This window comes from Microcaecilia unicolor, chromosome 3, assembly GCF_901765095.1.
Source record: "Microcaecilia unicolor chromosome 3, aMicUni1.1, whole genome shotgun sequence".
NCBI lineage: Eukaryota > Metazoa > Chordata > Amphibia > Gymnophiona > Siphonopidae > Microcaecilia > Microcaecilia unicolor.
Window position 1 is genome coordinate 189957395 of NC_044033.1, and position 17131 is coordinate 189974525.

General features: G+C 44.2%; 1 protein-coding gene across 5 annotated transcripts in view; it reads right to left on the reverse strand.

The window, feature by feature from the left end:
• The window catches only part of CACNB3 (calcium voltage-gated channel auxiliary subunit beta 3), a 185047-nt gene that overhangs the window by 78606 nt on the left and 89310 nt on the right, over positions 1–17131 (reverse strand). For 4 of the 5 annotated variants that reach the window (XM_030196835.1, XM_030196834.1, XM_030196832.1 and 1 more), the window contains exons 2-5: positions 14153–14275; positions 5446–5568; positions 2790–2905; positions 2630–2703 (exon numbers count right to left, since the gene is read on the reverse strand). In XM_030196835.1, the coding sequence (XP_030052695.1) occupies positions 2630–2703; positions 2790–2905; positions 5446–5568; positions 14153–14275 (436 nt within the window). The remainder of the gene's footprint in view (positions 1–2629; positions 2704–2789; positions 2906–5445; positions 5569–14152; positions 14276–17131) is intronic. The other variant, XM_030196833.1, reaches the window with a different exon arrangement.

The window sequence follows — 17131 nt, forward strand, 5'->3', positions numbered from 1 at the left end:
CGATGTCTTGCAAAAACTCTTGTGAGATCCTTCAGATGTAAGACGGACATTGTCCAAGAAGGGGGCAAAGTCCAGGTTTATAATCAAAATTGTATTCAGCCCCATTTTTACTCTTATTAAAATTATTCCGGTACATGTACAGGCCAGGGGCAATTGAAATGGATCCTCCTCTGAGCGAGAAAGATTGGAGGGTTAATTTGTATGCCCAGAGATACTCACCTGACTCGCATTACAGGCAACTGCAATTTAAGATTATTAGTAGAAATTATGTGACATCATTTCTGAGAGTGAGCTTGGAAGGACACTTGGGCCACATTCAGTAAATGATGCCCAAAGTTAGGTGCTGTTATGATCTGCGCTGAGCGCAAATTTGAGTCCTGGTAGTTACATATGGAAAAGCAAGAATTCTATAACACTGCACCTAACTTCCAGCCCTGCCCCTGCCCCTCATGGCCACGCCCACTTTAGAAATGAAGACCGTGCACAAAATTCCATGCTTAACTTTAGGTTGCATTTATAGAATCCAGAGGTTGGACTCTGCTGGAGAGGATGTGGGCAAGATGGGTCAACCGGTCTGTATGATGAGATTGCAAAGTAATACAGGGGTTCAGGATGCAGGTTTGAGACAAAATTCAGCATTTGGTACAAGTAAAGGTTCCCAGTGATCCCAGGATTTGTTTGCTGGCAATCCCACCGGACGTTTATGCAGAGAAAAAGAAGCTAGAACTGCTTCTGTTCCTTTTAATGGCAGCGACTATGGTGATAGCAAGAAATTGGAACTCGGCCAATGCACTAAGCCTGGAGGAACGAACCAACGTGGTCCATTAGAGGCACACCTAACAAATTTCACATGATTTGTGCCCTGTCCTGGAGACAGTTACTTAGAAACCCCCCTTCTAGAGAGAATCCAGCCCACAGATTCTTATCTACATTATGGTAAGATAAAGTTTGTAGGAAAAGAAGTAAATCTGAATAGTTTGTACATATAGTTGTTTGATGTACATTTACCTAACAGACTTTCAAGAGTCCTTATACTGAAAAAGAAGGCAATTGTAGTAATCGATCAGGAAATCAGGGGTGGGGGGTTGCACCCCTTTACCTTTTTGAAGAGGGAAAAGTCTATCTGAATTTAGTGTTCCCAACCAAGGGATGATGTCTTGAAAACCTTTTATGAGGAGACTGCATTTCTTCTAGTCTCTATATATAAAAGGCACCACCAACGTTCTAATGAAGCCTCCAGCCGGAAGTGTGAAGCGCCAGAGATATCCGGTTTCCCCATGAGTGAAGGAAAACAGCACAGCATGAAATCCCTCTCTCTGTAACAGTGAAGGACTCAGAGGGGGAAGGGGAGAGAGACGCCCTCACTCTCTCTGTAACACAAACACAGCACAGCAGGAAACTTAACACTGAAGGACTGGACTCGGAGGGGGGCGGGGACAGACAGCACAGGGGAAGGGAGAGAGGGCAGAGGGCAGGGACACACGCACTCCCACATGCACACTCTGAAGAAAACCTTGCTAGCCCCCGTTTCATTTGCATCAGAAACGGGGCTTTTTTACTAGTCTATTATAAGAGGAGTCGGTAAATGTCTGCCTGTCTGGATTACAATGAAATCTTGTGGCCAGTGTTTCAGTCTCTTGCATTTCCTGCCCAAACAATGCTGGAGTATGGTTCATGACCTGGAAGTGGGCCACATCAGATGCAGGAGAATAAGTGATGATGAGGTGAGCTGCTTCGCTGTGAAGGTCGTCTTAGCAGAAGCAGTCCACATCAGCTGTACCAGTAATAGGAAGTGACGGTGGGAGGCTTGGTGCCACAGTGACAGTGAGCATCACAGTGGTGATGAGGGCCATGGTTTGGGCAGTGTGGGGTTAGGAAGGTGGAGTCCGGCACAAGCCACAGGTGCTGGGTAGCAGGAAAAGGCACTGGAGGAGATGAGGCAGACATTGACAGTGGTTGGGGGAGTGTTCAGAGGAAGTCATTTTGGGGGATGTTAGGGATCACCTTAGAAGACTAGGGATTAGACCAGGCCAATTCTGTTTGGGGGGGGGGGGGGGAGGAGGGGACAAACTGCATGGGGACCCTGCACTAATGGGGGCCCCTTGATGAAATTCAATGATGTCTTGAAGAAGAGCTTCAGGGCACCTGGAACTTGCTAGGCCTACTCCTTAATTTCTACCCTAAGCCCATGTAAATCTAATCCTAGAGAGAGGGGAGAGCTGGGTGGAAGGTTAGAAAAGATCACCTCTAAAGGGTATGTGAGAGGGAGAAATGATCAGTGCTGGGTGTGTTTGAGACAGGGAATTGGCATCAGAGCTAGGTGTGCATTTGAGACAGTATTAGGGATGGGGGTTAAAATGGAGAGACAAAGGTCTAGAGGTAGAGAGGGGAAAGAAAATGGGATGTGGATGTAATAAGAACTAGTGCTAAGGAAGGGACATGTCGCTCCCTGTCCCGCCCAGAATTCTAATCCTCCCTACCCTCTCAATCTGATCTTTTCCTGCTTTGGATTCTGATAAAATCTTACTTGAAACTCTGTACATTAACTTGATGGCAAATATTATGTGGATTTCAGCTAGCTATAAATCATCAGCACTGCAGTGTGTAGCAGATAAGTTCTTAAAGTTACCCATGGAGGGGGGTGGCGATCGCCGGTTTCCTGAGACCATATCTCCTAGGCTGGAGGAGTTCCCGCCGGACCTCCTGAGGATGAGAAAAGCAGAGTCAAAGCACCAGACCAATTTGCCTTTCTTTCAAAGCTGAGATCATGAGGGGATCACGCCTCTCACCTTGCCTTTTGCTCTTGCTTCAGGCGCATGGCCTCCAGCCGCTGGGGGCTTGGGATGAAGGCGATGTCCCCCCCTTCCTTGACTAGCCTCCCGATCCACCAGTCATTGTTGTATTTCTGAAAGACAACACAGTTAAATATGTGCTTGTCCCCTGGACTGCTGTAGAAGCCCTTGCGATTTCTGTAGGCACACGCAAATAAAATCTGTTAACTCAATCTGACAACTATAACGAAATATCTCTGAGGACATTGTTCACCTGTATCCACAACACCTGGGCATTTCTGAAGCCCAGTGTTTAAAAATACCATAAGAAATACACTCTCTACAAAGTTAAAAGATAGATTTATATCAGAATCAGAAAATACAGTATTAACTGCAATGCAGATCCTATTTTGACTTTTGGGGGAGTCTGGCCCAGAAGTTTCCTTCTGATCCTTTGGGCATCCAGTTTAGTTGGAATCATCCTGTAGTGGGCAGTGGTGCCCAGAGCCTTCATTTGCAAATACCCATGGATGTTCCCTACTTTTAATCCCCCCTCCACCCAGTCTAACCATTATAGTGATGATTCTGCAGCCAGGGTAACAAATCAGTTAAGACTGTTTTACATAGGGAAATGTTTAATCTAAGGAAATAATTCTTTACAAAAGGGAGGTGGATGAATGGAATGACCTCCTGGTGGAGGTGGTGGAAGCAAACACTGTATCTGAATTCAAGAAAGCATGGGACAGGCATTTGGGATCTCTTAGCGGGAGGAAGAGATAACGGATGATATGGATGAGCCATATGTCCTTATCTGACATCATTTTCTCTGTTTCTACAATATGGTTTATCTGATTGCTAGCCCATAAGGTCATCTACTTGATTGTGGCTAACTGTTATTTGGTTTTATCTTTTTTTTTTTCTGGCTTCTGGAATGCTCATGCTATGAGGGATAGATCTGTGCAGAATATCAGTGAGTCCTATTTTGGAAGAGGCTTGCCTCTTATATGACTTCTAGCCACACAGAATACCCTGAATGTTGCAGCTGAAGCCTTATTGGCTGATAGATATATTTGGGCCTTAAGGGAATCCGATCCCTGTTGACAGTAAATCAAAGAGGATAAGTCTGGACAAATTCCTGGAGGAAAAGTCCATAGTCTGCTATTGAGCTAGACATGGGAGAGGCCACTGCTATCCCTGTGATCTTGCTACTATTTGGGATTCTGCCAGGTACTTGTGCCACTGTTGGAAGCAGATACTGGGCTAGATGGACCATTTGGTCTGACCCAGTATGGCTATTCTTATGTTCTTAGGACTGTAATGGGAAGTTGATTTTAGTCAATTATGCTCTGTGCTTGGGGCAAGGTCTAGCCCTATTTCATGGGTTTTATTGCTATATTAATGTCTAGAATTTGTCTTCTTGTAGGTTATGCTCAGAGTGTAGGTGTCTAGATGCTTACTTAACTATCTAATTTTTAACGGCATTGTTAGTTCCTGAATGTGGTTAGTTATGTTTGTGGGGGATTGTGAGTTTGGTTAAGAGGTGCTGTTGGGTGGGTGTGTTTATTACAGATTCATCAGATTAGGTTGTATCTGATTCTGCTGTAACTCGCTCAGAGTGTTTGACGGTAAGCAAGAAACAGATTCATTAGAACACAGATGGGTGCCCTCTCTGGATTCCAGTATGTGTGCGGCTCTGAGTAGAGAGCGTTACATATCATAGGAAGGCACTGACTGCAACTCCCTCTACAGCATCTCCAAGCCCCATCAGCCTGGGAAAGAGAAGCTGGGATTAGGAATTGAGCTCTGATTACCCACCCGGTGGCATGCAGTATGGTCTGACTCAGTACAGACTCTGTTTAAACTGCGGAGTTTAAGTTGTGGGCTATGCTGCACATTCTGAAATTCACAATAAACTTATGTGAGTTGTTCCTATACTTAGCCATGTGACGGTGGTAAGACAGTTTCAGACAACACATCAGAGGCTGTGTTAGGAACTTATGTTAGACTGGAGCCCCTTTATATGTTACTACTTCCTTTTCTGTCTCCTGTCAGCTAGTGAGGAGGGACTGATCGGGGTATCTATACTCAGACAGGCTTTCCAGACCATCAGGACGTCTTCACATGTTTTGTGACTCACGCCATCTTTTGGAACACGTTTCTACATCTAAAGCAAAGAAAATCTCCCAAGCAACCTGGAACGGCTGCAACCCCCTCCCTTCCTGCCTCCACCAGACACTCAGGGCCCGATATTCAGAAAATGCTGAGCTCCTAAGTTTATGCTCCTAAGACAGCCTCCTAAATTTGTTCCCTATATTCAGCCACATTTAGAACCATAGCATTTCAGCTGAAAATGTATCTTAATTTAGGAGCTTTAAAAGTTATGCTCATAAATTTAGGCCTAGATTTATGATCCTACTGCTGAAAATCAGTTTTACGCTCCTAACTTCTTTTCCCTGTCCTAAATCCACCTGCTTTTTATGTTCCTAAATTTAAGAGTAAATTTTGGGTAAAAATGTATGCACTCAGCCGTAGTAAATTTTCAAAGAGGCCAATTTATGAGCAAAACTCTCAAAGTTAGGAGCATAAATCCTTTGAATACCGGGCCCTCAGATTTTAATTTCTGCATACTTTGTCTCCCCCTGCTGACTCGGATGTTCTTGCTCTTTATTTGTACCTCTTTAATGTGCAGAAAGTCTTTAGCCTCAAAGTTGATAGCTGCCCCCTGAACAGGACACTCTTCATCCAGGGCTCCACAGTAACTGACATTGGTTCGAACAGCAAATGCTACTGGTTTGTGCTGCAAGACATGAGAATATGGGAAAGTCAATACTAAGTAGTCAGTGAGAAGCAGCATTGCGCTCAGTGGGAAGTAGGACAGATTTAGGTCCAAAGAATCCAAGGGTTGAGATAGATTATCTGACAGGAAACATCATTGCCAAATGGACTCCAAGATCAGGGTATAGCACTCAGATCTCACGCTCTCTTTTGGGCTTCTATGCAATATTTTCCTGGCAGTTGAATGTTGAATTAGTTTAAAATGTCTGTCAGGCAGGACAGCCCTGAGCCCATTAGAAAATTCCTTACTGCTGTAAGGGCCAGCAAGATCTTGCTCCTCTTCCCTTTTCTTTGAATGAACACTCAATATGCGTTGAGCTATCCCAAGAATTCGGAGACTGCTAGATAGTTTTTATGAAGTTTTCAAGCTGTATGCACTCTGCTTAGATGCTCTTTTTCTTTCAATATTTTTATTGAAAATATATATGCAATTTATAACATTAAGCTTGAACAACTCAAATACCTTTACAACAGTACTTTATGCTCAATACAAAACTCCCACATTACATAATCCAAAAAAACACTCCCCCTTTTCCCTCCGCCTTTCCCCTATGCTATTTTCCACCCACCCATTAACCTGTTGTTTTTTTCAGGTAGCTGGTCACCCTCCACAAACCCCCTCCCCACTGATGACATGCTTAGATTTTCTTATTCAGTGGCAGAAACAAATGGCTCCATATATGCACCAGTGACCAGACTAGAAGTTGGGACTCTACACTGAAAAATGGAAGGTTTTTGCCAATGATGAAGAGTTGATTCTTGTGATCAGTACCGACCTGGAGCTCCTTGAGGCATTTCCTTCCTTTTTAGTTAAGTTTTTCTCTTTTTTGCTCTCTAGAGGAACTTTTTTTTTTGGTTTGTTTGTTTATGGTTTTCCTAATAAACGATACCTTTTTCTTGCCCTTAAGAATCATGCCAGATATCTTGTCAAAAATCATATCCTAACTGCTCAACTAGTCTGTTTAAATATCATGCCGTCTCACCCAAACAGTATGTACTTTCCTGCACAGTCCAAGTGTATGTTGTAAAGTCCCAACCTTGTTCTCACACTTCAGACAAATTTCTGTCTGTGCTTATAACACATAAGCTCTCTTTAAAACGTTAAAGTTCACGATGCTTAGATTAATACTGACTGTCGGAGTCCTAATTTTTACAAAATATTTGCCCAGCTTCTCTCAAGTAAGGCTGAGCTTAAGCCCATTCCTCCAATTATCCAAAATAACTTGTCCCTGCCTGGTGTCGCTGCTCAGTCAAAATGGATGCCGACACTGCTGCTGGCCATTTTGAGATTGGAACTGACATAAGTAGGAGCAATCTCCAGTCGCTCCTGTTTATGCTAGATCCAATCTCAAGATGACCACCAGAACATCCCATGGTAATCTCGGGAGGCTGCCAAAGGAAGTCTTAGCAGCCATTTTGACTGAGCAGCGGCACTGGGCAGGAATGAGTGGGGTTTGTTCCTGCTCCCAAAGAGACCACTAGACTACAAGAGCTTCTTAAGGTAGGCATGTGGAGGGCCTACAGGTGGTCAGGTGGCCAAGGAGGCCAGGTCTCTTCTTAGGGTGGGGGGGGGGGGGGCGGCAGTGGCAGCAGCCTGGAGGGACCCATCTTCTGTGGAAGGGGGAAGGCGGGCATTCTCAAATCCCCTTATACTCAATCCCTTATCTTCTCCCCTCCATCCTTTTACCATTTCCCTCCCAATCTCCTTCCCTTTTATCTATCCTATCCTTGTCTACCTTCCCTATTCCACTCATATATTCCTGGGCGCTGTTGCCACTGTGTTTTTTCTCAATTCATAATATTCTTTTCACATGTCCTTTGTAATGCTTTTTCACTATGTAAGTAGTTATGATCATCACAGTTTATAATACTCTTCCTACATTTTCTTGTTTTGCTTTATTTTATACCATGCTAGATGCTTTCTTTTACAATGTAAGCCGCACTGAGCCTGCTGTATGTGGGAAAGCGCAAGGTACAAATGTAATAAATAAATAAATACATTTTGGTTTTGGCTTCAGTTCCGGCCGAAACTGAGTGCAAATTTTGGCTGTGGACTCAGTTTTGGTCAAAACCAAACCCACCCGTTTCGGTTGGCCTTTGCTTTTTTGCATATCTAACCCATAGATATCCTTTAAGAAGTCATTTTTCAAAGAAAGTTATACATTTATCAGTGGCTCGTGGCATGTAATTTCCACAGTAAAAGCCTACATGGACATTTCAGTGCTAAAAATACATCTAATCACCCCTGCACTATTTGTACAGTGAAGGGGAAGAGAGAGGGCAGAGCATGGACAACACCAATAAACTATCCACCTAGCAGCAATATTCAGCCATTATGTGGACATAGTAACATATTAGATGATGGCAGAGAAAGACCTGCACGGTCCATCCAGTCTACCCAACAAGATAACTCATATGTGCTACTTTTTGTGTATACCTAACCTTGATTAGTATCTGCCATTTTCACGGCACAGACAGTAGAAGTCTGCCCAGCACTAGCCCCGCCTCCCAACTACCAGCCCCACCTCCCACCACTGGCTCCACCACCCAATCTCCGCTAAGCTTCTGAGGATCCATTCCTTCTGAACAGGATTCCTTTATGTTTATCCCATGCATTTTTGAATTCTGTTACCGTTTTCATCTCCACCACCTCCAAGCATCCACCACTCTCTCCGTGAAAAAATACTTCCTGACATTTTTCTTGAGTCTGCCCCCTTTCAATCTCATTTCATGTCCTCTAGTTCTACCGCCTTCCATATCCGGAAAAGGTTCGTTTGCTGATTAATACCTTTCAAATATTTGAACGTCTGTATCATATCACCCCTGTTTCTCCTTTCCTCCAGGGTATACAAGTTCAGGTCAGCAAGTCTCTCCTCATACGTCTTGTAACGCAAATCCCATACCATTCTCGTAGCTTTTCTTTGCACCGCTTCAATTCTTTTTACATCCTTAGCAAGATACGGCCTCCAAAACTAAACACAATACTCCAGGTGGGGCCTCACCAACGACTTATACAGGGGCATCAACACTTCCTTTCTTCTGCTGGTCACACCTCTCTCTATACAGCCTAGCAACCTTCTAGCTATGGCCACCGCCTTGTCACACTGTTTCGTCGCCTTCAGATCCTCAGATACTATCACCCCAAGATCCCTCTCCCCGTCCGTACATATCAGACTATCACCGCCTAACACATATGTCTCCCGTGAATTTCTACTCCCTAAGTGCATCACTTTGCATTTCTTCGCATTGAATTTTAATTGCCATACCTTAGACCATTCTTCTAGCTTCCGCATATCCTTTTTCATGTTTTCCACTCCCTCCTGGGTGTCCACTCTGTTACAAATCTTAGTATTGTCCGCAAAAAGGCAAACTTTACCTTCTAACCCTTCGGCAATGTCACTCACAAATATATTGAACAGAATCGGCCCCAGCACCGATCCCTGAGGCACTCCACTACTCACCTTTCCCTCATCCGAGCGAATTCCATTAACCACCACCCTCTGGCGTCTGTCCGTCAACCAGTTCCTAATCCAGTTCACCACGTCAGGTCCTATCTTCAGCCTGTCCAGTTTATTTAAGAGCCTCCTGTGGGGAACCGTGTCAAAAGCTTTGCTGAAATCTAAGTAGATTACGTCTATAGCACGTCCCTGATTCAATTCTCCGGTCACCCAGTCAAAGAATTCAATGAGATTTGTTTGGCACGATTTCCCTTTGGTAAAACCATGTTGTCTTGGATCTTGCAACTTATTGGCTTCCAGGAAATTAACTATCCTTTCCTTCAGCATCAATTCCATTACTTTTTCAGTAACCGAAGTGAGGCTTACCGGCCTGTAGTTTCCAGCTTCTTCCCTATCACCACTTTTGTGAAGAGGGACCACCTCTGCCATTCTCCAATCCCATGGAACCTCTCCCGTCTCCAAGGATTTATTAAACAAATTTTTAAGAGGACCCGCCAGAATCTGAGCTCCTTCAATATCCTGGGGTGGATCCCGTCTGGTCCCATGGCTTTGTCCACCTTTAGATTTTTAAATTGTTCATACACACTCTCTTCCGTGAACGGTGTTCTATTCACTCCATTCTCATATGTACTTTTGCCATTTTATACATTTAGTTCAGGCTTAAACTGGATGGCACTGACTGCGTTCATGCAGGCACCTCCTTAGGCTCCCCAATGCTGCACAGTGAGAACCCCCAGAAACCACTACAGAATATTAGGGAAATGGGACTTGATATACTGCCTTTCTGAGGTTTTTGCAACTACATTCAAAGCGGTTTACATATTATTTTGTACCAGGGGCAATGGAGGGTTAGGTGACTTGCCCAGAGACAAGGAGCTGCAGTGGGAATCAAACTCAGTTCCCCAGAATCAAAGTCCACTGCACTAACCACTAGGCTACTCCTCCACTCTTAGTGTAATTAGGGTGTCAGGATGCCTAAAGTCTAGACACCAGCCATAGACCTGCTGCAACTGTAGATGCCTAAATGTAGGAAGAGCGCATGTAACGTGTAGGATTGTGTAAGTGGTGTTCACAGTGGCAAAATTACCCCTGCCTCTCCCAAGCTCTAGCCACAGCAATTCCTCCTTTGCATTTACACACCATGGGGTCCTTTTGCTAAGACAGACTAATGATTAGTGCACACTAGATGCCACGCAGCCCAAAGGTGTAGCCGGAGGGAGGGGGAGTATGCAAGAGGAGCAGCAGCTCCCCCAAATGGATTCTGAATGAAACAGCGTCTATGTAACATAACATAGTGACATAGTAGATGATGGAAGATAAAGACCTGTACGATCCACCCAGTCGGCCCAACAAGATAAACTCATAGTAAATAAGTACATAAGCATCGCCATGCTGGGACAGACCAGGGGTTCATGGAGCCCAGCACCCTGTCACCAACAGCGGCCAAAAGAACAAGCAATTTGTCCCGCCCATCCTAGAAATACTGTATTCCCTTGTTCATTCAATAACATTCTATGGCTTTTTCATCCAGGAAGCCGTCCAACCCTTTTTTGAAGTCCGCTAAGTTAACCGCCTTAACCACCTTTTCCGGCAGTGAATTCCAGAGTTTAACTATACGTTGAGTGAAGAAACTTTTCTCCGATTTGTTTTAAATTTACCACACTGCAGCTTCATCGCATGCCCCCTTGTCCTAGTATTTTTGGAAAGTGTAAACAGACACTCCACATTGACCCGATCCATTCCACTCATTATCTTATAGACCTCTATCATATCTCCCCTCAGCCGCCTTTTCTCCAAGCTGAAGAGCCCCAGTCTCTTCAGCCTATCCTGATAGGGAAGCCATCCCATCCCCTGTATCATCTTTGTCGCCCTTCTCTGCACCTTTTCCAATTCCACTATGTCTTTTTTGAGGTGTGGTATAGTATAGTATAAGTATAGTATAGTATAAGGTATGATACGTATACTTGATCTTGATTTATCCTGGTCATTTTACAGGGCATAGACCATAGAAGTCTGCCCAGCACTGACTTTGCTTCCCAATTACCTGTGTTGCCATCTAATCCCTGCTAAGCTTGTTTGGTTCCATGCCTTCTATACAGCAGTGGCGTAGCCAGAATGTAATTTTTGGGTGGGCCAGTGGGTAGGTTGGGTGGGCATGCATTTCTTCTTCCCTTCTCTACCCCCCCCCCCCCCCATGAACTTTAAAAGTTAAACTCTATAAATTTGAACCCCGACAACCCATCTGAGCCCCCCTGCACGACCCAGTCCCCACCTGCCTACCAGCTCCACGATCGACGACCCTCGTCTTCCATCCGGCATCGAGTCTTAAAAAAAAAAAAAAAAAAAAAAGCCCGGAGAAACGCCTCGCATCTGCTGTGCACTGCTGTAAAGCAAGCAGCAAATCGTCTCGTCGGTCCTTCCTTCACTGTGTCCCGCCCTCTGATGTAACTTCCTATTTCCGCAAGGGCGGGCACAGTGAAGGAAGGACCGACGAGACGATTTGCTGCTTGCTTTACAGCAGTGCACAGCAGACGCGAGGCGTTTCTCTGGGCTTTTTTTTTTTTTTAAGACTCGATGCCGGATGGAAGACGAGGGTCGTCTGCTCGTCGATCGTGGAGCTGGTAGGCAGGTGGGGACTGCAGCGCCAGCAGAGCACCCCCCTCCCCACCTGCTGACACCCGGGGCTGGGCGGGCCTGGAGGGAAACTGGCTGGGCCTGGGCCTGTCCAGGCCCACCCGTGGCCATGCCCCTGCTATACAGGATTCCTCTGTGTTTATCCCATGCATTTTTAAATTCCGTTACCGTTTTCATCTCCACCATCTCCTAAGAGAGGGTATTCCAAGTATCTACTACCAACTTCTCCATGAAAAAGTACTTCCTGACATTATTCCTGGGTCGGCCCCCCTGCAACCTCAACTCATGTCCTCTAGTTCTACCACCTTTTCATCTCTGGAAATGGTTTATTTGTAAATAATACCTTTCAAATATTTGAATGTCTGTTTCATATCACCCCCCCCATCTCTTCTATCCTCCAGGGTATACATGTTCAGGTCCTCCTCTTACATTTTGCGACATAAACCCCATACCATTTTTGTCACTTTTCTCTGAACCACTTCAAGTCTTTTTACGTCCTTAGCACGATACGGCCTCCACAACTGAACACTATACTCCAAGTGGGGCTTCACCAATGATTTGTACAGGGACATCAACACCTCCTTTCTTCTCAGGTATGATGCGATACTACATATAGATACTTGATTTTGATTCATCCTTGCCAATTTCAGGGCACAGACTATAGAAGCCTGCCCGGCACTGGTTTTGTTCTCCAACTACTGAAGCTGTCATCAAAGTCCCGCTCCAGCCCATCCAAATCTGTGGATTGGGCCTGCAGACTCACATTGGCACCTATTTTACAAAAGGTGAGCTCCCCCCAACATCAAAACCTGGCTACGCTTCTGGCGCAGCCCACTGTATAGCTAGGGGCTGGATACAACTTAACACATGCTAATTCGTTAGCACAACTTAATAAAAGGACCCCTATGCCAGTTATGTACGTCCTCACAGAATAGTGTTTAACTGGTTTGTTGCCACTTAAGCAGGTAAGTGTACGTTTATCCATAAGCAACAAGTTTTCTGTACATTAATGCACACAACTAGAAACATAGAAACATGACGGCAGATAAAGGGCATATGACCCATCCAGTCTGCCCATCCTCTGTAACCCCCAATTCTACCTGTTCCTAAGCAATCCCACATGCTTATCCCATGCCTTTTTAAATTCTGGAACAGGCCTAAGCTCCACCACCTCTACTGGGAGGCCATTCCATGCCTCCACCACCCTTTCTGTGAAATAATACTTCCTTAGGTTACTCCTAAGCCTATTCCCTCTTAACTTTGTCATATGCCCCCTCATTCCAGAGCTCTCCATTTGAAAAAGGCTCTCTTCCTGTACATAAATGCCCTTGAGATATTTAAATGTTTCTATCATGTCTCCTCTCTCCCTCCTCTCTTCCAGCGTATACACGTTGAGGTTCATAAGCCTATCCCTATAATTTTTGCATTGAAGACTGCTTACTAATTTCGTAGCCACCCTCTGGACCGACTGCATCCTGTTTATATCTTTCCATAGGTGCGGTCTCCAGAACTGCACGTAGTACTCCATATGAGGCCTCACCAGAGACTTATACAACGGCACTATCACCTCCTTTTTCCTGCTGGTCATGCCTTTCTGGCTTTGGCCGTTGCTTTTTCTACCTGTTTGAAAGCTTTAAGGTCATCAGACACAATCACCCCCAAGTCCTACTCTTCCTTCGCACACTGAAGCACTTTTGATCCCAGTTATAGAATTACCTCCTGTGCTACTGGACATAAGGTTTAAGCCGTATATACATTTATTTATTTATTTGTGACATTTATATCCTACATTATCCCAAACAAGTTTGAGTTCAATGTGGCTTACAATAAACAGTATAGGATACATAACAAAGAATAATGCATTAAAAAGTAATTTGTTGTAAGAATCCAATTTTACATTGTAAAATTGGATTCTTACAATAAATTACTTTCTTATGTTTTTGATATATTGGGATAACTATGGAGGTTTAACATTTAGAAAACCTATTATGAATAAGAAATTGTATATGGTGTATCTACTCCCCCAACTCAAATTCCTCCCACAGAATCTGGAAGAAATTAATCTTGCTTTGATTTCTAAAAATGTCTTTGTGTGCGATCTCTTGAGGGTTTGTGGTTCACTCCAAGGAATTTGCTATTTAGGTTAGAAAGCTCCAGCAATGTGTAACATCAAAGTGACAGCTGCTCAGGCCCCCAACAACTCAGTGCCCCCATCTCCCTTCTCAGACTTCTGGCTCAGGTCCAAAATGAACTGGTCTGCACTACGCACTGAGAATAGTCTCTTTATGGCTGACACTGAGGGGATTACTGCCCTGCTGTCCAAACTCACTGATGGCAGAAAACAGTTTGGACACCAGACAAACCAGGACTGTGAGGGAGGATTTGACTTGTCAAAAAAAAAAAATCCCTGAACCATCTTCTTTGGGTTCAAAGTAAGAGCCGTGTACTAGGTACCTTGGCCTTTTCCAGCTGTTCCTGCGCCTGCCTCTCCACCTCGCGGCGGGCAGTCTCGCGGTCCTCCTCCAGGGACACGTCGGAATCTAGAGATGGGCGGCTTGTGTAGGAATCGGCTGAACCCTGCAGAGGGAATGCACATGCAAGGGAGTTAGCAAAAGGCAGGTGACAGCCTGAATATTTTTGGGATCCGAGCAGAGGATCACCACTCACCTGACATGTAACAATTAAATGTGCAAAGATCCTTACATTAGTCCTGCCATACAGGATCAGAAGGAGTTCAGTCTCTGTTATTCAGTGAGCAACCAGCAAAAAGAAGCAGAAAAGGGCCTCAAGAACTGGAACAATGGTACAATCTTTAATAAGATAGGACCCGACATGGGTCGTGTTTCAGCGCCCAAATGCGCCTGCCTCAGGGGTCAAACTGAAGTCAATCTTCACAAGTTTTAAAGCCGACTGTACCAGAATCCGTGTATTCACTTTCAATGTTCTTTTTTGGCGGTTCTTTTAAAAGAACGTTGAAAGTGAATACACGGATTCTGGTACAGTCGGCTTTAAAACTTGTGAAGATTGACTTCAGTTTGACCCCTGAGGCAGGCGCATTTGGGTGCTGAAACACGGTCCATGTCGGGTCCTATCTTATTAAAGATTGTACCATTGTTCCAGTTCTTGAGGCCCTTTTGTGCTTCTTTTTGCTGCTTGACTTTGTGTACTTTTGAACCCTCTCTTCTATTGCTAATCAGTGAGCAACAACAGCAAGTCATATCTCTAAGAAACATTTAAATGGGGTTTTTTAAACCTTATAATTTGACCAGAAGCTGGAAAGAAGGATCAACAAGCAAGCAAGCAAGCAAACTGGGCAGGAGATATCTTTTTTTATTGAACTGACTCAGTACATCTGTGATTGGCTTTCGAGGGCTCTGTTCCCTCCAATAATTCTGCTTACATTCATGTACCTGCACCCTATCTTCACCGAGCTGATGAAGGAAGCATAGTCCTTGAAAGCTAGTCCAGATGTACTGAGTTAGCTCAATGAAAAGGTGTCACGATTGTTGTGACTATCTAGGTCTTGCCATGTTCAAGTAAGTGGAACTGATGTTTCAACCAGAGTGCTGTAGCTTTCTTCACCCTGAAGAAAGCCACAACGCAATGGCTGAAACGTCGGTTCCACTTACTCAGACGCAACAAGACCCAGACAACTGCAACAATCGTGACACCAGTCACGGAACCTATAAATTGTTCGTTGACTCTTATTTCCACATATCCAGCTATCTTAAGGGAAGGACAATCATGATACTTTGCCAAGCCAGCCTGTAATGTTGTAAAAATGAGCCACACTGAAGGCCTTGAAGAGCCACTTATAGTTCCCAAGCCTCAGATCCATGATCACCACTGAAGTTGGGTCTTCACTAGTTTATTTACTTGCCCTTAGCAGATAGAATAGATTTAGTATTAAACCAACAAAAATCACCAGGTTTTCAATAAGGATTCCTCCCCTTTCATCATTTTTTATTTTTGTCAAAACCAAAATAAAACAAATTGCTGTATTTCCAGTTACCATGAATGAATCAGGCGTTCCCTGGTGTAAAAGCCCAGCTAGTCATTAGCCGAGAGGAAATACCCTAGACATTTTTCCTTTTTACTGTATTTAAAGGAAAGTCTGAAAGACAAGACCTTGATTATGAGTGATAACCATTTCCTCACTCTCAAAGTCAGGGCCAGTGCACAGGTACTGGGTGTCTAAGGTGAACCTTCAGACCTTACAAGAACTTTCTGAGCCCCAGGTCTCCTTCACTGAGATTTTGATAAAACTCAACATACATGATCATCCCTCACTCAGTAATCCTGTAAAATACTATCACAGGTCATTATGTCAGGTTTCAGCCAGGAGCCGACATATAAAATTCCACAGATATCTGTTTAGCGTTATGTGGATTTTCAGTGGAGCTATTCATTTAGGAGGTACCACTGAAAATCCACAGATAAAGTTAAATGGATATCATATCCATTTAACTTTATAGTTTCCGTTTGTGCAGCACCACTTAAATGAGCAAGTTATCCGTTTAATAGCTGAAACATTTTTGGACAGCCTCAGAACTCCCCTAGTCCTTTTTATTGAACATGTAATAAAGAACATACAAAAGCGTATTCAGTTGTTGTTCATCATTTTACAATGTAATTCTGCCCCCCCACCTTCCCACCAACCCTCCCTTCCCAAGTATACATTACACTTATTATACATGTCTTTGGATAAACTATGAACAAGGATAACAAAAAGCAAGCACTGGAGCATCAATACTTGAATAGGTTTGAGAAGGCCTGATCTCTAAGGGCCTTCCCTCCTCTAGCTCAAATGATTTACTTTCTCAGCACGCTGAACCCCCCTCCCCCTTCAACTCTCAAAAAAAAAAAAAAAAGGAGAGCTTGCTCTATGTCAGGATCTAGAGCGTATTTAAAACCCCACTTCGGGCCCTGTGGGATAGTGACTGAAGGTATGCCCCTGCCTAGACCAACAAAAAGGCCTTCCTCGGTCCTCCCTTTAGGAGATTTCCGGGCCTGCTGGCTTTCAAAAATCATTAAAGTATGAAATTTATTATGCCAGACCCAGAAAGACCCCTAGTCCTTTTTATAATAGAACTTTAGCCATTTACCAGATAAATAGCCAAAGCCAGATATATATATATGGCCCACATAGTTAAAAAAAAAAGTACGAATGTAGCTGGCATTACTTGTTCTGCCCCCATATTCATGGAGGCAGGGTGCTTGTTGTATATATGTGTTCTGTGCTCTTTAAGTAGGATAGGACTAAAAAGTGACAAAATTATAGTTCTCTTGTGATAGGCTCTTCCTGAGGATCTGTTCCTGTTCCCTATGCCTTCTGGGTCTTTTTCTATTGGCTGCCTCTTGTCCCTGTGTATGTGGACTGTAGCCCTGCCCCATCTCTTTCCATTTTGCAGTGGCATAGCCACAGGTGGGCCT